Here is a 20,083-nt window from a genome sequence, read left to right on the forward strand (position 1 = left end):
CATAGTTAGCAAGGCATACACCATAATATGAAGAAAAAGAAGAAAAAAAAAGAGCAGAGTACAAACCGTGCATAACATACACTGCTGAAACCTGCAAGGAGAAGATTATATTGAAGAGTGGCAGGACTTTCGGGTACAAGAGAAATGAAGTGATGAGCTGGAAAGCAATGTCCATTCTACATAAGTCCGCAGGGATGTCCGAAATTTGCTCTAGCGGTGGAAGTCAAAGAATAAGGACTGCTGACGCCTTCAAAATTCGCAAGGCAGATTTTGTGTGCCCCTGCGACTTGCACAAGCTGTTCAAGAAACTGTGGCGCGGCAGTATATCTGATGCAACAGAGCGTCGCATGCTTGCAGCCGGAATCTCTTGATAATTTGGCTTTTCGCACAATAACACATGAAGAAATGAACTGTAAACTATGCCACAAAAAACTTATTTAATTTTATTTTCATTTACTGTTACCCTCAAGGCCAAAGGTATTACAGAGGGGAGTGAGTAAAACAATAGAAGTAAAAGCAAACAAAAAAATGCAGCAAACATTAAATAAAGATAAAAGTTGTTCGGCCCTATAGACTTGATATACTAGCAGCAGTGGTGTGATACATAGAAATAATGCTATAACAAATATTTTTGCAGCGTTAGCTACACTGGCCTAGCCGAGCCAGTTCTGCGCGCCTCCTCAAGAGCCGTACTGCGCATGCGCCAGGATCAGTGATGTCACGCAGCTGGCGCACCGGAGCCGGCACCTCCCCTGCACTCCACCACCGCAGCACACGACTTGCCGCCGTCGGTCTGTGCATTCCAGAGACAGTGACGTCGTAGCCGTGGCAGAGGCACTGACGCCGACGTGTGCACTGCTTTTTGCCTGCGCAGCTAGCGCGCAGCTATTCGACTGCACCGCGCAGCTATTCGCCTTCGCTGTGCAGTCGCCGTCTGATACTGCGCTGGAGCCGCTTGATTGTGCCTTTGACTGGCGTTTGCCAGTGTGGTATAGCCATGGAGAGGGAGAGCGCAAATGCTGCTCAACGGCGCATAAGAGCGGAGAAGCTTAACTCGTCAGATCCCGAAGTTGCCTGGCAATTAGCGGTTGAATAATCAGCTGAATCTTTGCTAATGCTACGTATATCCTGGCATAGCCGAGCTAAGCCAATGCAACATTTTTTTCACCCTTCTGGCTGTTTATACATATTTCGAAAAGTACAGGTAGTGCACAGAGGTCGTTATAATTTTTATCTAGGCTAGTGTAATTACAAAAAAGGTAATAAATTTGGCTTTTTTCTTGTATTTCTCTGGCCGTGGCAAGCTGCTACTATGCTAAAGACAGGTGCTACATATCCAGAAGGGTGCATGATTGGGTTTGATGGCAGATCATGCTTTATATTTCAATAGAGAGCGCAACAAAAACAAAGTGAAGAGAACGTTTTGTTCTCTGTCTCCTCTGTTCTTACTGCGCTCCCTGTTGGAACTGAACTCATGCTGCAAATCACTTTTCTTGCTACATCTGCTACCAAACACTCTTGATGATTTCCATTGTACTTATAGAAAAAATATCCACAGTACATCGCCGCTGAATAAGAGTTCAATGTATCCAGTATGCCCGGTCAACTGTTCCCATAGGGAGGCCCTTTTGTACAAGTAATTACCGTAGATTAACATATACTTGTTAGTGTAGCATGCAGCAACAAAACGTAGATATTTGCTACTTAAAATGCCCTCAGTCGATTCCATGTTCGGGCAACACAACCTAGATTATTGGCTCGGGCCCCTGTCAGGCCCGATCCGGGTAGGTAAAAGTTTTTCTCAGGTTCGGGCCGGGCCCGGATCTCACTTTTGAGCCACTGGGCCGGGTTCGGGCGGGTAAACTTGAGCGAGTGCTGGGCCCAGGCCGAGAATCATGGCCCGTGCAGTGCTCAAGCTGGGAGTGCTTGCAGCTAACACATCCTTAAACAGGGCGGCCTGATGCAGCTGAACTCAACGCCCTGCCGAACAATAACAATAAAGTGCGAAATGTGGGAGATTTTTGAAGATTGTCATATCTATTGCAAGACGCAACACAATAGCCCTCAGTGCGGGACAGGGGACAGTTGCATGAGTTACAGGACTGGTGGTCACCCTACCCATGTAGCTCAACCAGGCTGGAGTGCACGAGCATGACCTCGCACTCCAGTCTTGTCATGCAATTGGAAAACATTGCGCGTAACAGTTGTGTGCAGCTACCTTTGCTGCATAGAGTAGGTACCAACTGTGACAACTGCTAGATCAGACTGGTTGCTGAGGGTGACATACCTCCAAGAGAGCAGCAATGCGAGGCAGTGCAAGCGCCTATCTCATGCAAAGAGAGTGCCTGAATTGCAAGTAGTGCCCAACATGTTGGAAAGAAAATAAAAGAGAATATTTCACAAGCTGTTTGCATAAAATTTGGGAGGGGCTTTGCAACCTTGCAGCCCTATATAGCACTGCGTGCTAGTGGACACGAAAGGAGAGAAAAGTTGCCAGGCAATGTGATAACACCTAACTTCACTTATATTTGATGAATTTGAGAAATTTTTGTAGCAGGAGATTTGTAAGGCAACAAAGCCATGTAATGATTCCATTCTATGATTGCTTAGAAAGGCGTTTCAGGGCCTCTTTAAATTTTTACTTAGAATCAGGTTGTTTTGGTGCATTGTCATACCGTGAAGTCAAGTTATGATATTACTTTCAATTGCTGAAGATTGTTATAGCAATTGACTTCCTCTATTGAAGACATTTGAAAATCTCCAAGCATTCGAAATCAGAGGGTTAAATAGCAACAGATTTCCAGGTTTTGTGAAGACTGCTATAATGTATGTGTTCCTTCGGTGGACAAGTACATTGGTGCCAGAAAATTTGTACTATTTTATATACAAAATACTGTGGAGGGGACTTTTGGCTACATGGTCCAGGTGAAAAGGTTTGGCGTAAGGCAGTACATAAATGTCAGGAGGCCCATCAATGGACACATAGCATATGACATAGTGATGATGACAGGACCATCAGAGCTGCAAGATAAGAAGAAGGAATTAAAGAAGGCATAATTATTCTAGAATGTATCTCACACGGATGACTATGACAACAGTGGATCACTTTTCGACCAAACTATATTGAGCAAATAAACACAAATGAAAGAATGAATATTTCTAATTAACTTAAGTACAAGCTCAAAAAGAATGAAAAGCAGATACTTGTGCTTTATATGCATAGACAAACAACTTTAGGAACGGTGAAGTAATGGGAATGGCAGAACAACAAAAGGACTTTATTATGATTTCATGTTAAGCAATAAGTATGTTAGTTTTGCATACTTGTTACTCATGAATTTGTGCACTGTTTCTCATTGCATAGTAGAAGCTGGACTTCTAAGCCCAAAGGAAATATAAATAATTCAATGGTCCAAGATCTGTTTATCTATGCAGCATTGACAAAGCGGATTTTGCTTGCTGTCCTGTTGACCTGTGCTCTCCAAATCTGAAGGTGCATGGATGCAAAAATTTTTTGGCACTCTATATTTTAAAAAATGAAAATCAGCTTAAACTTAACTCGTTCCTGAAGTTTGATCTTTCGTAAAGGATAAACGCAGTTGTTGCAAAACTAATGTACACTGCCCACCTTGCGCGAGCAACTATTCATACAAGAATATGGCATATATAAAAATTACGGTATATTCAAAATATACTAGCCTCAAACGAACGAAAAATTGTTTTTTTAGTAGCCCTATTTATGTGAATACAATAATGGGGCATTGCATCACATTTCCCGCACGTCGCATGCATGCAAATGACAGGTAATGCACTAGGATATGAATGCAGCACTCGTGCTGCTCTGCACTGTGAACGGTAGCTGTGACAAGTTTACCAAGCTATGTTACATTCAAGGAAGGACACAGAACACATGATGAACAGAGAAATGGTCGCAGTGCATATGACAATTGAGTTAACAAGGGTTTTAAAGATAAGAAGAAACATCACCCTATGGTGAATTGCCGTTTTAGCAACACCAGCTATAACTTTGCTAAACACATGCACAGAATGCAGTAGTTGTTAAGATGTAAAAGCCATTTGGAAACAGCCACTAGCAAATGCTGTGATGACTTTTCGAATATGACACTCCATCACTGTGGTTATGGGATATGCACGCCGAGTCCACACAGCTACTGCACCATAAACGCTATTAAAATAAATGAGGGATGTCTGCTTATCTTTCCGACAACAATGATCATCGTGTCTGGGAGAACATTAATGCACGGTTGCTGCACCCAGTCACTGCTCGAGTAACTGTGGCCTTCAAAGGATTTGTAATGTCTCAATCGCTCAAGCAACACCAAACTTGCTGCATTAAAGCGACACTAAAGGCGATAAAGTGGCTGACTGGGCTAGTTGGTTGTGCATACTTAGGGTTAACAGCGCAAAAAAATAACACACGGCGGACAGGAAAAAGATGAGACAAGCGCTGTCTCGTCTTTTTCCTGTCCGCCGTGTGTTTTTTTGCACTGTTAACCCTAACTAAAGGCAAATAATAATTTATGTCAGAGTGAAAGCTCAATGTATGATAACCTCTATGTCAGGGATGACAAGAGAAGTGGAAAAAGAAGAGGAATGCCAGAGATGAAATGGACAGAATACCAATAAAGAAAAATGGAAAAGGAGAAAGAAGCGAGACGTGCGCACGGGAGAGACGCGATCTTGGAGGGCGAGCGCGCGCAGGAGAGAATGGCGGTCAAGGCGACGGAGAAGATAGCGGATGGTCCGCGCAGTCTGGGTCTTGCCCCAGTCCTGTCGAGCGTGGAGCCCGCCAGAGTACTAGCCTCGGCAAGCAGCTGTCTTCACGATCCCGTCGTCCAGCTGACCGGCTGTGCAGTGAGCTGCCGGGACAGGTCCGCGCTTACGCCGCCGACCTTGAACGAGCCCGGGCTTGTGGCCACCCGTCAGCCATGCCAACGGTGCACGAGCCCCAGTGAGCTGAGACGTGCCAGGAGTGCCTGCCGGCACCAATCTCTGTCTGCAAAGGGGGAACGACATACGAGGACCTCGCATCGTTTGCGGAGTGTGCGCTTCTACACCAGCAGTCTACGGTAACGAAGGACACGGTGAACGACGATCTGGTGACAGCGCAACGGATCATCGTAAGCGGACACCGCTGTACGTCCTATAAACGTTAGCTGTTGAGAAGGAATAAGGGACGCGTATAGAACTTGGCTGTGATAAGACACGTTAATTATTGTGTTTTGGGGACATAGTTATCTCTAGTTATTTCTGTTATGCGTGTGTAATTGTCTCGTTGAATGGAATGAAGTGTGTGTTTATGTCACACCTTGTCGCCTTCGTGTGTTCATTGCACGTGCTCAAACAAAACGTGCCAGGCGTCTTACACATCGTGACAACATTGGCGAGCCTGCCAGGATCCCTTTAAATCTGTCACGTGCCTTGAAGTGTCTTGAGCCGCGGGATGGACCTCGAACGGTTGATGTCAGCTGGACATGCCGCAGGTTTATCAACAGAGGCTATCATGCAGTTATACGATGAGGAAAAGAAGAGGTTGAGAGAGGAGCGGGCGGAGGCGTGAGAAGCCGCGAAGGAACAGGAAGAGATTTCTAAAGCAGCGGATGAACGCGCATACAGAAACTTGATGTTAGAGAAAGAACTAACTGAAAAGAGGTTGCAGTTGCGTGCACTGAATAGTGGGGAAGGGGCAAGAGCGGTATCATATACTGCACCCCAGAGGGTAGACAAAGTGTGTCCCCAAAAGTTTATCGCGCCGTTTGATGAAAGGCGGGATGATTTAGACGGTTACATTCAGCGCTTCGAAAGGATCGCAACTGCACAAGGGTGGCAAAAGAGCGATTGGGCAACGAGGCTCAGTATGTGTCTTGTGGGAGAAGCGTTAGCGGTCTTCAGCCGGATGCCAGCAGCTGACGCGCTGGACTACGACAAGTTGAAGGTTGCCCTGTTGCAACGCTTCCGACTAACTGCGGAAGGTTTCAGGGAGAAGTTCAGAACTTCCAAGCCCCAGGAAAATGAGACTGGTCAACAGTTTGCCGCCCGCATCTCCAACTATTTCGATCGCTGGTTGGAGATGGGAAAAATAAGAACGACATTTGAAGACTTGAGGGACAATATGATCGCGGAGCAATTTTTGGTATCTTGTCATGCGGGAGTCACTGTCTTCCTTAAGCAGCGCAACCTGAAGACGGTGGCAGAGCTGGCAGAACACGTGGACCGGTATTTGGAAGCAGAAGGATAGAAGAACTTAAGCAAAAGGAAAGAAGAGAGGGAGATAGAGGAGAGAGAACAGACTCGAAATTCCGCCAAATGTTTTCTGTGTGGCAAGGCAGGGCACAGAGCAGCAAGTTCTCATCTGGGCCAGGCGCATGGTGTGTCATTGCAGTGCGACAGGGGTGGACGCCGAGGACACACAGCAGAAATGTGCAGAGCAAGGCCAGACAGTGAGACGGCTTGCGCGGTTGCAGATGACAGCCCTGGGAAAGATGACCATGTGAAGGCGATGGACAAGGAGTGCAAGTACATGACTAGTGCGGTTATGATGTCTTCAAGGTCGGAAGACACGGAGACGTCTATGCCAGTGGTAACTGGAATGCTACAGGGAAGAGAAGTGTCTGTTCTTCGGGACACGGGGTCAAATACTGTGCTGGTAAGACAGTCCTTGGTGCCAGAATCACAGATCTTGAGGACAGAGAAGACAGTTCGATTGGTGGATAAAACTCTACGGCGAATGCCTATAGCACGAGTCCTGCTTTTGACTCCTTTTTACTGTAAATGGGTTGAAGCCAGATGTGTACAAAATCCACTGTATGATGTAATTCTAGGGAATATACCGGGTGTTAGAGGCGTGGACAATCCTGATCCCTTGTGGAGCATCCCCACAACAGAAATGGTAAACGGCATGAAGCAGGGAGCGACTGAAGACAGGGATGGGGACGGCAAAAGAGATCGGAAAACAGCCACACGGGAAGCTACTGTATGTTCAGCAGAAAAACCGGCAGGGAACAAGAAGGAAATGCAAGATAAAAAGAATGCCACGGAATCAATATTGAACGTAACCGCAACTGAAATGAGAGAGAAACAAGAAGCGGACAGCACGTTGCGACGTTCGTTTGAACTTCAAGGGAAGTGGATCCACTGTAAGAAGAGCAGAGCCATTCATAAATTTGAGAAGGTGGGAGAACTGCTGTATCGAGTGGTAAAGACACTCGATGGAGGAGAAAAACGACAGCTAGTAGTGCCAGCAGAACTTCGGAGCGCCATACGCAAACTGGCTCACAACTCTATTATGGCGGGGCACCAAGGAATAAGGAAGACGACCAATCGAGTAGCAGAAGAATTCTTCTGGCCATGTATGCAGAATGATGTTAAACGGTTTGTCCGATCGTGTGACACGTGTCACAGAACCACACCGAAAGGAACTATGCTGCAGTAGAAAAGGAATGTTATTCCTTAATATAGGATGTAAAACGGTTTCATGTTTATTTGTATAGAACTCAGTTTGGGGTACAAATTCATCATCAGCCACTGGAATATATAAACCGGTTAAAACATAACGCGAAAGTCATGCGGTAGAGCTTAGCACTCCAAGAGTATAATGTTTCTGTGCAGTACATCAAGGGTAGAGACAATGTGGGGGCTGATTTTATGAGTAGGGCGATGTATTAAGCAACCAGTGATCATTGATGCAGCCAATACTACCTTTTGACTGTAGGGTTGCTTCGATGCGTGCGTGATTTTTTTTTTATTTTCCTTATTGGTCTGGTGTGACTCAACAGTACTCAATGAGGTGTGAGGTGTGTGATGGTGAAGCGCGGCGATAGTGCGGAATACACGACGACATGTGACGTGCATAGTGGTGAAGTGCGGTGATGACAAAGTGAAGCGCCGTTTACGGGCAATGAAGTGAGGTGTGGTGCAGTGAGGTGGGGTGCCCGTTAGGAGTGAAGTTTTTGGCAAGAAAAAACTCGAAAAAGTGGGGGCCATCTGTCAGGGATGACAAGAGAAGTGGAAAAAGAAGAGGAATGCCAGAGAAGAAATGGACGGAACACCAATAAAGAAAAATGGAAAAGGAGAAAGAAGCGAGAGGTGCGCGCGGGAGAGACGCGATCTTGGAGGGCGAGCGTGCGTAGGAGAGAACGGCGGTTAAGGCGATGGAGAAGATAGCGGATGGTCCGCGCAGTCTGGGTCTTGCCCCAGTCCTGTGGAGCGTGGAGCCCGCCAGAGTACTAGCCTCAGCGAGCAGCTGTCTTCACGATCCCGTCGTCCAGCTGACCAGCTGTGCAGTGAGCTGCCGGGACAGGTCAGCGCTTACGCCGCCGACCTTGAACGAGCCCGGGCTTGCGGCCACCCGTCAGCCATGCCAACGGTGCACGAGCCCCAGTGAGCTGAGACGTGCCAGGAGTGCCTGCCGGCACCAATCTCTGTCTGCAAAGGGGGAACGACATACGAGGACCTCGCATCGTTTGCGGAGCGTGCGCTTCTACACCAGCAGTCTACGGTAACGACGGACGCGGTGAACGACGATCTGGTGACAGCGCAACGGATCATCGTAAGCGGACACCGCTGTACGTCCTATAAACATTAGCTGTTGAGAATAAGAGACGCGTATAGAACTTGGCTGTGATAAGACACGCTAATTATTGTGTTTTGGGGACATAGTTATCTCTAGTTATTTCTGTTATGTGTGTGTAATTGTCTCGTTGAATGGAATGAAGTGTGTGTTTATGTCACACCTTGTCGCCTTCATGTGTTCATTGCGCGTGCTCAAACAAAACGTGCCAGGCGTCTTACGCATCGTGACAGTCTAAAGCGGCAGTATTATCAACAGCAGTGCCCTACTTACCGAGAAATTAAGCTGAATGTATCACACGATGAGCGCCATGAGTGGGACATTTTGGAAGTGATCCCGATGACGTGGGAGAGTCTGAATACAATTAATCACTAGTAATCAAACTAGCTGCAATAAAAAAAAGAACCTTCTGTGCATCAAGAGATGTAATAAAATGCTGCTTGTTCGTTTTTGTTTGATTCATGGAAAAATGAACCTCTTTGAGGTTGCCATGGGGAACGGCGTGCGTGGTTCTAAAGTTCCGTTTTCGCCGAACTGCGCTTCGCCCGGCGCCCTGCTTCGCTCACACGGTCGCGTCTCAGTGGTAGTTTCGGTATCGCGTACTGCCGCGTGTGTTTTGCACGCTCGTGAAAGTCGCTCTGATAGAAAGTTCGACAAAATACTGTATGCATGTGATGTTGCCAGATGCCCGAATGGTGCACGCTGCCAGTGCATGCCGCCGCGCAGTAAAGGCGGGCAACATTGGGCATGGCAACAGTGACGTGCGAAATACCGCTTTCAGACAGGTGATTTGAAGTGCGCTAACGCAATGCGGACCACTAAAACGTGATTTTTTTCAAAATAAGCACTTCCTTGGTATAATAGTAGCACTACGAGGTTTCTGGACTGCTATTTCAACAATCAACGTCGACCTAATATTCGCCTTTAGTGTCCCTTTAACAAGATAGTCCTTGATGTCAGTGAGGTCGACGTGTGTGGCAGCAGCCCAACATTGCTCTGAAGTTCCGCATCTTTCAGTTAAAACAGTCGCCGCTACCGCACAGGCATACTATTTTTTTTCTTGATAACGCAACCATTCAGGTTTATCTAACGCACGTCCTTATGCGGTTAAATGCATCACAGTCAAAGGCCGCACCATTTGATAGTAAACATAACCCAATCCTCCTGCTTGCCACTGCATGATACCACGATCTGTAAAATGGCAGCAACCGCGGAGGATGTTAGCACTCCTCGTGCATGAAGTGCATAGCCCCTATATTTACTGAAAACGCATGTGTGACCATACCATTTACATACAAATTTGTGGAGGCATTAAGAATTACTATGTCAGCCACTGTGGTGGCTCAGTGGTTACAGTGCTTGGATACTGACCCAAAAGATTCCGACCGTGGCAGTCACAGTTTGATGGAAGGGATATGTTAGCGACCCACGTAAAGTGTGATGTCAGTGTACGTTGAAGAACTCCAGGTGGTCGAAATTATCCGGAGCCCTCCACAATGACGTCTCTCATAGCCCGAGTTGTTTTGGGATGTTAAACCCAAAAAACCAAAACCAAAAATTACAATGTCACAGAGAGCAGAATACTTATGGGAAACTATATTTTCTCATGTGCTCCTCTTGGTTTTATTACAGAGATTATTGAGACACACATAATAACTCACCAGTCCCATGGCAGTGGAGGGTTTACTCCGGGTATCTCACTATTGTAGAAAACCATCATAAATGTCATCACAAGCGTCCCAATGCCGCATAAGGTAGCCTTCCAAAATTTATCTGCAATATGTCACAGAGGCAAAGACAAAATAAATCAGTTATTACAGAAAGAAAAAAGAATCTCCTTTCTTCACAATTTACTGGCATTTCATAATCATAGACAGAAAAAAATGTAGTTGACTTAGACAAATGTAACAACACTGCATACTTATTACAAATCGAAGTTATGTTTTGTAGTGAATACTTCAAAGTGTTAAGGCAGGTAGCGCAAAGAGACACGGACATGGCGCTTGTCCTGTGCACTTATTCTTCGCTTGTGTCCGTGTCCCTTTGCGCTACCTACCTTAACATGAGTTCCCACAAACTAGCCCAGTTATCCGTTCTCGTGTACTTCAAAGTGATGAAATATAAGTACAATGCTTCCTGAAGGTTTGCTTGCCAAAAAGTTTTTTTTTGCATATTTTCAATAGTCTGGTGCAAATTGATGAACGTGAAATGTGATTCCCAAAAGTGATCCAAAACATGGCACTAGTTTCCAAAAAGTGTGAACCACAGCGTCGCATTAACTTATTTAAGCATTGATGGAATAAGGAAATTAGTTTTTCTTTCATGAGTTTACACTGATAACTTTGCATACCGACTACACTCTGTACTGCAACGAGCACAAAGAGCAGGCATGACTGTATATGAGATTATGCACTATATTACCCAATCATTCAGACAACAATTAGCACAAAAATATGTAAGTTTACATCGCTAATATTATCAACTACATCGCTGATAATAGCACATTGTCGATAGTTACCTGCAAATGCGATTGAAATCGCCAGCTCTTCGATGAATGAGTAGACTTTGTGAGCTTGAAGACCATTTCCTAGAGGGGGAAAAAGAACATGAAAATACCAAGGATGATTGAGAACATGAGATTTCTTTTCGTATTCACAAGTATGTAGTATATTAAACAGAAACCAAACAACTCAGCGTCAAAGTTCAGGGGCTAGGCGTCCCATTGATACAGCTGCCTTGTCTGGTGTGGTCGCACACGTAGGACAGTATACTGTACTATCTTAATTGACATTAGATAGTTCAAGAATGTGCTTTTATCAGTATTGGAGTGAAGGCTCTCCCAGTAAGCTTAGCATACGTTTCTGCCCACAGTCGCGTGACGCTCTTATAGGTCCAATTGAAGAGAAATATCCGTAGGTCTCCCGATGCTCACCCTATCGCACTGCATTTATAGGCAGGCGAGTTCATTGTGATGAGCGCAACGAATTTAATAGAGTTAAAGAAAGCACCACGACTAAAAAAAAATAAGAACAAACACGTAAAGAAAAAACACGCACGTTAGCGCGACGCTTAGAGCTAATGTGCTTGAAGTTAAGAAACATGGAGAACAGTTTGCACAAACAGTGTGACATCGTCGCATGCATGGCTCAACCAGTGCCTTAGGAGGCACTGGCTCAACACCCAGTCCAAGCACGGCGTCCGCCCTCGGCTAGAGAGATCAACAGTTACTGCAAATAGTCGTACCTCGTATGAGTAGCCGCAAAATATCACTGTGACCAAAAGTGAAACGTCACCTTTACTGCAATAGACGACAGCGTGGACGAGTATGAGGAGAACTACAACCAGTAGTCCGGCAAGTGGGGCATAGCTACTCGCACGGTCCGAAAAACTTGAATTCACGATACCGCAGCTATCACTCATATCTGGTGACTTTTTACGAGGCATTTTGCTGGACCTTACGCTCCAATGCTTTCGATAACATTAACTACATTGTTAAGAGTATTTAGCACGTAAAAAACCGCGCAATGGATACGCTAAGCGCTACGCAGGAACCACAAAACCATGCACGAAGAGCACGAAAGCATTCGCTTGTTTACTAGCGCAAGCCAGAGCCAAAGCCAAAGCATGGATATGTCCGTTCCGACGGAGGAAGTAGAGGCAAAGGAAGTCCGTTGTTACAAACCCCTCCACTGAAAAAAAAGTATAAATATTTCCCTGGGGTTGTCTTTATGAAAAATAAAAATAAAATAAAATTTAAGGCTTGCGTTTCTTTTCAAGAATCATCAATCGGTGTGTTAGCCATGTTAGGTCATGCACACTCTACTGCTGATCGACCGTCGCACAATGATGGCTGATTGGCCAAAACCGTGATGCCGTAACGCCAATCTCATCCTTCACTTATTCGCGCCAAACACACAGGGACAAGAAGAGACTTCGACAAATCTACAGTGTTCTAGAAGTAACAAATCGCACTGGTGCGCACCGGGGCGCCCTGGTGCGCCGTTTCGTCCAATCCATGGTCCAATCGTCATAGCGCCTGGGCAAGGGAGTGACATGTCCATAGAGCCAATGGGGACGAAGTTTGGACACGATGGTAGCGCCGTCTGGATTCTAACGGTAGTTGCAAAAACAATTAAAAATGTTATCTTGCTCTCAACAGAAAAGCTTTTATCATCTTTCACATGCAATTTAGTTTTAAGAACTACGAATATTGTTTGTAGATTTTTTAGCTGTGTATAAAATGAAATAAGTTTCAAAAGCACAAGGGCGCTTTGATATGGCGGCGGGCGTTCCGCGTAGCAGACGATGCCGTCGTCGTCTGCTTCTGCGTCGCCGCTGTCCCCCGCTCGCTCCGGCAGCCCCCTCTCCGCCCTCCCTGAATTTCTCTCGTTTCCATAACATACACTGTGGTCAATTACTCATTAGGTACTCACAAGTACCTTACATACTTACTTTAGTAGGGTAGTGCTGCCGCATACAGGTCGAGCGAAATGACAACGCTGATCACACAAACTTGCTGCAATAAATTATTTTATTGCGACTGCATCGCTGTTTACACAAAACGAACGACACGTAAGTAGCGTTTTAGCATGTATACCAGTGAATAACATGCATGCATAAGCACTTATATGCAAAGAAGGTACGTACTACGCATAGCGCCATCACAGATGTCCGGAGCACAGAAGCTGCCCAGCGTTGGATGATAAATACACCGAACTGCACGAAGCCTTCACTTGTATAAGAAAGGTATATCGCTAAAGTCTCTGCACTTCTGCTGCTCAAGATGTCGCGCCACTTCATTCACAGTATTCAGCAAACTGTTTATAACTGATATGAACATATCCGCGTCCCTTGCACGGCCACCATGCTACCAGTGCGGCGTGACTGTTTGTTTTCGGGTTTGCGCTGCCACCAAAAGTGCGTCACTTTCAAATCTTTTTAGCCTTCGCGCTGTACACGCTTCTGGCAGCCTAAAATTAAATGAGAAACGGTTTTTCATGCATATTGATCTGAAGTCTTACAAATAAAATCGGCGAAAAAAAGGCTTAGATGGCGTTTCGATTACCGCTGCCGGCGGTGCGCTGTCGTCGTTTCGATGGGGGCGACACCTGAAGGCCCGGACGGGAAGCTCCCACCATGCCACCGGCTTGGCCTGGGTGCCCCGGTAGCCCCGGTGCCAAGGAGGTTATATACTATTTCTTCTGGAGTGGAGGTGGCGCCCCCGTAAGTGAAGCCGGTCGCCGCCATATTGCAAAAGGAAAAACTCGGAAGCAGACGACGGAGTGCGCTCCGTTGCCCCGCCGTCGCAGTTGTCTTTGGGGACGGTGGCATGCTTTTGTAAAGCAGTTAAACATTTTACGAGGCCATGGCGACTTCGTGCGTCGCTTATGGCTGCACAAATCGCAATAAGAAGACGCCTGGGATCACTTTTCACGTGTAAGTGTCCTCACTTAGTTCGCTGACGATTGTCTGTTTTTCGTGCATGCTGTTAAACTGGAAACAATTTGAAAGGTGCGCATACATGTAATACATGCGTGCAGTTGTAGCGACGAAAATTTTACGCTTTAAATGTTCGCTGACACGACGTTGTACGTGATTTTTAAGTGTACACGAAGTGGGTGCAGTCTAGCTGGACGTACCGAGCAATATTGGTACGAGTAGGAAGTCAGAACGCCCTTAGAATTCCGAGCTTTCTGGTGTTTTCTTGCAAGTCAAGACTGACGGCGTGCATGCATATTTATCCGGTGCATGGATATCGAATTTGATGGATGTTTATCGAGGAATTGGCAAACGCAACATTCCATGACGTGATTATCCGTGTTACATGTTTCCAAAAGACTGCGCGCAGCGTTCTACCTGGGAACGTGCCGGTCGAAGAAGTGGTTAGAGAGCTAAGGACGGTTACCAGCTCGACCAGCTCTGACCACCTCTGCTCCATGTAAAACAATTTCATCTCTAAAATAAGGTGCCGCCCGTTTCATGGCCGATACCCCGCGGTGGGTTGCGCCAGGTTGCCAAGGAACAACCAAGCAACCAACCACCTCTGCTCTATTCACTTCGCAGAATGCTGCTTCGACAGAACGGGGCAGACGGCCTGGCACCTACAATTTGTACCTACAATTTTTCCTGCTTTCCCAGCGCATCTACAAAAGCCTGTTAGTTTCTACCTCCTTGACGTAGCTTCAACACAAATAGTTACGAAAAGAAAAAATTGCGGCAAAAGCAAGATGTAACTCTTTTGAAATCCGACCAAACCGAAATCGAAACACCGAAGGACGCGGCTGCTTTACTTTTTTATGCGTCTAGTCTGAGAGGGCGAGAGCTACCTCGTTTCGAGGCTGTGCGCGCTGCGCTTGCCTCTAGCTTGCCGTGATGGCACACGTCGCCCACGTAGGTTAATGCTTGCGAATCCTCCTTCTGGCCAAATGTTCGCGTGATTGATGTGTGCTTATGTAAAGAGAATAAGTGCGTTCCACGTTAGCTTGTGGTTACCCCTTGAACACTGACGCCGTTACAACACAAAAACCCAGTTCCTAGTAACACATATGTAATTACAGCGCGCTCGATATATGAAGCACCCCTTCGACAACAGATTATTCTGAAAGTCTGCAGCTGACATAATAGTATGACATAATTTGTTTCATAAACGAGAAGAGGCAACTGTTCGTGGGTTTAAAGCAGTTTCCATCTCATTTTTTGATTGTGGGACTGCAAACCAACGCGCGCGCCGCGCGTATTCCATTGCCGTCTATGGCGGTCGCGCCGTGTTTTTCCTCTAGCTACATGGCCGCCGGCGGCTTCACTTGCTCCCGTTGGCGGCGGCCGGGACTGCCACTCCAGAGGTTCTATAGAACCTCCTTGCCCGGTGCGCACCGGTGCGATTTGTCGAAGATGGCATGCATAAGTGCCAAGAAGTGCCCCCCCCCCCCGCCGATAGCGTTACGTCATTGAATTTTAACAGCTTCTGCAGAATTATTAAACCTTGTGCACTGTTTTTCGGCACAGAGTTTCCTACAATAATTATTGCGAGAAACTGTACGGTTTTTCGGTGAATGGCCTACATTATGTTCTAAAGATGCCAGAAAGTGAATTGAGCAAATTTCAAGAACCCCAAGAACATTTACGGGTACGCTAAAGTAAAAAAACAAAAAAAAGAACATCACGATTCTACACTTCTGACAAACTGGCAGTGAAAATTGGCGCGAAATTCAAAACTGATCTCAATAAAAATATTCAACGTATGTTCTCTTAGGTCCTCTGATGATACGTACCAAACGATACGACCAATACGACTGCAAATCATTTATGCCATCTTCGACAAATCGAATAGGTGCGCACCAGGGCGCCCAGGTGATACGATGACTGAAGGAAAAGGCGCACCAAAGTGCTCCGGTGCGATTTGATGAAGATGCCATTAGTTTTTCTGACGACAAATTTTAAGAATTGGTAGCCAATTCTGGAATCACGTCTGTGAATGCGGGCCACTCGGCGTTGGTGACGGTTGCATGTTACATCCTCCCTCAGGGTGCTGTTGTCAAATTGCGCCATTGGTAAACTCTGATTGGCCCAGAGGGCTGCTACGGCCTCTCTGATTGGATTAAAATGACGCCGTTATGGAATTTGAGAATATGGCGGAATTAAACAGTGTCCAGAATAGCACCCTCGCTTCGCGCGGCGGCGGTACAGTCAGCATAGTACACTGCAGCATGTCAGAAGCAAAAGGTGTTCCTTCCGCGCTCAAACAGTCGCTGAAATCGTCGCTGTCAAGATCGGAAAGGCTGGCAAAGTTCGATCCAGCGTCAGATTACATCGTCAGCTTTTCTTTCACGGATCACGTATACATAGTGTGCATGTGCGTCACGCAGCGCCCCTTCGTCACTTCCGGAATGCGCCTCCGAAATGCCTGGGTGGGTAACTGACTCTATCGCCGACCGCTACCGCGTTGTTTACTCGAGCTTGCGCTAGCTCAATTCGGCCTCACGATGCAAGTTTGTGCAATTATCAGCTGCTGGCGAAGCATGCCCATTTTACAGCCCACGAACAGGGAGCGGTGTATGTGAGGGACGCGGTGTATGTGAGGACGGCGGTGTATGTGAGGGACGCCATTGTAGACTTTGCACGAAGCAGCTTCCCATATCGGTATAGACGCATCGTTTTTTGGTGATTAAAAATTATTGACTAGTCACTAAGAAATTGAACCACCCTGACTGTTACAGGACTTTCAATAATATTTGAAAACGACGATTTTTTTCGTATGGTCAAAAATACGCCGTAGTTCCCCTACATTGAACAAAAATGTGAAGAAAAGAAAAAGAAAATGACGAAATCATCGAAATCAACCTCGGAAGAGGCGACTGTTCCAATAAACAGTGTTTATTTAAGATATTTCTGAACAGATGGCTGTATCTTTGGAGGATTGTGAGTGCGCAGTGGCATGCACGCCCTGCGCGCGTCGACAGCCATGACTTGTTGTTTTTGGTTATGTGGAGGAAGAGACGCTTATTTCTGCAGCCCAGTCGGGAGCACGGCGCAGCGTCTTGGCGGGGGTGGGGGGGGGGTGGGGGGGGGAAATGAAAGAGGATAGTGGTGTGTAGGATGTCATTGTGTCTTGTTCGCCATGGCCGGAGCAGCAGGCAAGACGGCAGCAAGGGCAGGGGCGGCAAGGTCCCAGCTCATCTGTAGGCGGCTATTCCCGTCTCGTCCAGACACTCCACCAGGCTCCGGAGCGCTAGCAGGTGGGGACGCGACGGGAAGAGCAGATGTTCGAGTGTGGAGGCAGGTAGGCCCTGGCTCCGGTAGGCCATAGTGACCCTCGAGCGTTCCTGTGCCAAGCCAGAACAGGCACAGAGGAGGTGCTCGAGGGTCTCAGGATCGCCGCAGCGGCTGCAGGCTGGGGAGGCGCAGAGACCCTTCGCATGTCGGCGGGCAGCGGTCCACACACAGCCGGTCCGCAGGCGCAGCAGGGCAGACCGATCTCTCCTGGTGAGGCCCGTCTCTGGTAGCAGCTTTAGCCCTCGTCCATTGGCCACCCTTGAGTCTGGGTGGACCGTGACCAGGAGCTTCTTGAGACGGGCCTGCGTGTAGTCCTTGGTCGCGACGGCCCGGGTGATGGGGGTGCCAGGCTGGTGTGCTGCCTTGGCAAGCGCGTCTGCCTCCTTGTTACCAGCTATGCCCACATGGGAGGGCAGCCAGTGGAAGGAGACGGACGCACCATATGCAGCAAGGGCACGGTACTTGGCCGCCAGGAGGCTTCCGGTCAGTCCGGTGTCTCGATGGCTGGCCAGGATGTGTAGTGCTGCCTTGCTGTCACAGAGGACGGCGACAGGCTCTGATGGGATGTCCTGTGCCAATAGGTCAGCTGCCAGGTGGAGTCCGCGGCCAGCTCTGCCACCGTTGAGCTCGCCGGGAAAGGCAGCTTACACTGCCTGCTGTAGGTTCGTGCACGGATGACGCAAGCCGCCGCAGCAGTCCCATCTGGCATCACGGATCCATCCGTGAAAACCTGCAGCCGGCCCTTTAGTTGCTCCTGGAGCTTTGCAGGAGGCTGCCTGCTGCAGTGCTGCTGCAGGAGTTCGTCGCTTCGTTGCCCCGGCCAGGTGGAGGTGCACCTCAGGGGGCCGTTGGTGTGGCGGCGGAGAGGCAACAGGGGCTGGTGGATCCGGTAACATCTGGTGGTACAATGGGAGGAGGCCTCCCATCCTGGATCCTGGCAGGCTGCGCAGGCGTTCCAGAAGGGCTGCACCGTCCGCGGCACGGTGGAGGCGGTCGATGTGCCCCAACGCACGCTGGAGCATGCGTAGCGTCAGGGGCAACTCTCTCGCCTCCATGACTTCAAGCGGAAGACGCAACAGCATAGTCTGTGCGCAGTTTCCTATCCTGCTATTCGCCTTTCTCCACCTCGCTACCGGTGCCGTTCGTACTGGTTCAAGGGACCATAGTGGGAGCGGGGTGGGTTGAGAGACTGGCGTGGTTGGCACGCCAGTTTCCGGCGAGTTAAAAGTCACCTCTTGTAGTTCACGGCGCTCTGCCGCGCTAGACGCGACAATTTGTGACAAGCGCATTAAAGGTACACCAGAGCGAATCAATGAATCGGTTTACATTGTTAAACTGTACTCTGAGAACGCTAATGTCGTTAATTTCACCATAGTAGGTTTATTAATAGAGGAGAAAATCAAGCTCAAAGTCTCATTTTAATTTTGCGCTGAAATCGCGCATGTGACATCACGGATATCAAAGTGTATTTTTCGCGTTTTGGAGACATTGGCTCAACGAAATTTCCTGAAACTTGGTATGTTAAGTCTATGGCCCCCTCAGAGGACAATGTACTTAATTTTTACCGATCAGGAACCACGTAGGACCTAGTAGATGCCATCACAATCTATGACGTCATGACCTTTAGTGCGGGATTTTGAAGGTGCCGTCGCATCCGCAATTTCTTTTCGCGCATTTTCTCGTTGACCAAGCGTCTTCTCGCGGCAAGCGCGGTGATTTCGGAATTTTGAAAGAGTGATTGACTAATATGAGAAAAATCGTTTTTCTCTTTAGTGCCCCTTTAAATTCACTATTTTTCGCTAGTTTCTGCCTGAAAACAAGGTTGTGTCAACCAATTTCAGCGGCCAATCTTTCAATTGGGCCGAAAATCTCGGCGGAAAAAGTTTTGTTCAGTATTCCTTTAAAGGGGTACTGACACGAAAATTTTCAGTTGTTTTCTTGCGTCAATGGAAAAGCCAAGCCCTCAGGAGTCTAGAAAATGCGCTCGTAAGCGTGCGTGCGCTCTGAAAAATTATTAGCATCATGTTTTCGAAAGCTACACTTTCGGTTCCTACTGTATACCGTGACGTGGACTGTCAGCAGGGATGACAGCGCTTCCTTGTCGTGTGCCGCCGTCCAAAATGCTGACGCGCTGTAAATGTTGTAAACCCGCTAATTTCGCCACGGTCCGCGCGCATGGTTGTTTCGCTCGAAGCACGATTGAGAGCTTGCGCTTGCGCTGCAATACCGTAGCGCTTCAGTCACTGGAACAGGAAAAGTACCACGACCGTCCGGCCCGCCGCCATATTTGGTCCAGCGCGGCTGTACAGCTGCGTCTGCGCGCTGTTGATTTTACGGGGAATAACCCAGACAACACAATAACAACCTCAGGACATCCTCAGTATGCCACCTTGAGGACATTATGATATCCTCAGAACGTCCTGTTATGGTACTAGAATGGCACTAATCCAGTCCTGTTGTCCGTACTCATAACAACCTCAGGACGTCCTCAAAACAACACTTCAGGACTTTTTTAGTATGTTTTCAGAACAACCATTGTGCAGCCGGTTCGGTACCGTAGGCTGTGATATTTTGTATTACTACATATGATTTATTCTTTTCAAGGTATTTACATACATTAAAGGAAAAACACCTCCGTGATACTGCGTCAAGAAACAGAGAGGTGACAATAAGTGCTTGACTATGACAAAAAATACAGACAAAGCTTGTTGACTGAAATTC

The 20,083-nt window shown here is 47.4% G+C and overlaps 1 protein-coding gene across 1 annotated transcript; it reads right to left on the minus strand.

Moving 5' to 3' along the window:
- Positions 1-2,854: 2,854 nt before the first annotated feature.
- Positions 2,855-12,181, minus strand: LOC119405676 (uncharacterized). Its single transcript, XM_037672521.2, has 4 exons — positions 11,884-12,181; positions 11,109-11,177; positions 10,252-10,363; positions 2,855-3,021 (listed from the first exon to the last, which is right to left on the minus strand). Exons 1-4 carry the CDS (start codon positions 12,032-12,034, stop codon positions 2,913-2,915), a joined length of 441 nt encoding a protein of 146 aa, XP_037528449.1. The 5' UTR covers positions 12,035-12,181; the 3' UTR covers positions 2,855-2,912.
- Positions 12,182-20,083: the final 7,902 nt, after the last annotated feature.

This window comes from Rhipicephalus sanguineus, chromosome 1, assembly GCF_013339695.2.
Source record: "Rhipicephalus sanguineus isolate Rsan-2018 chromosome 1, BIME_Rsan_1.4, whole genome shotgun sequence".
Taxonomy (NCBI): Eukaryota; Metazoa; Arthropoda; class Arachnida; order Ixodida; family Ixodidae; genus Rhipicephalus; species Rhipicephalus sanguineus.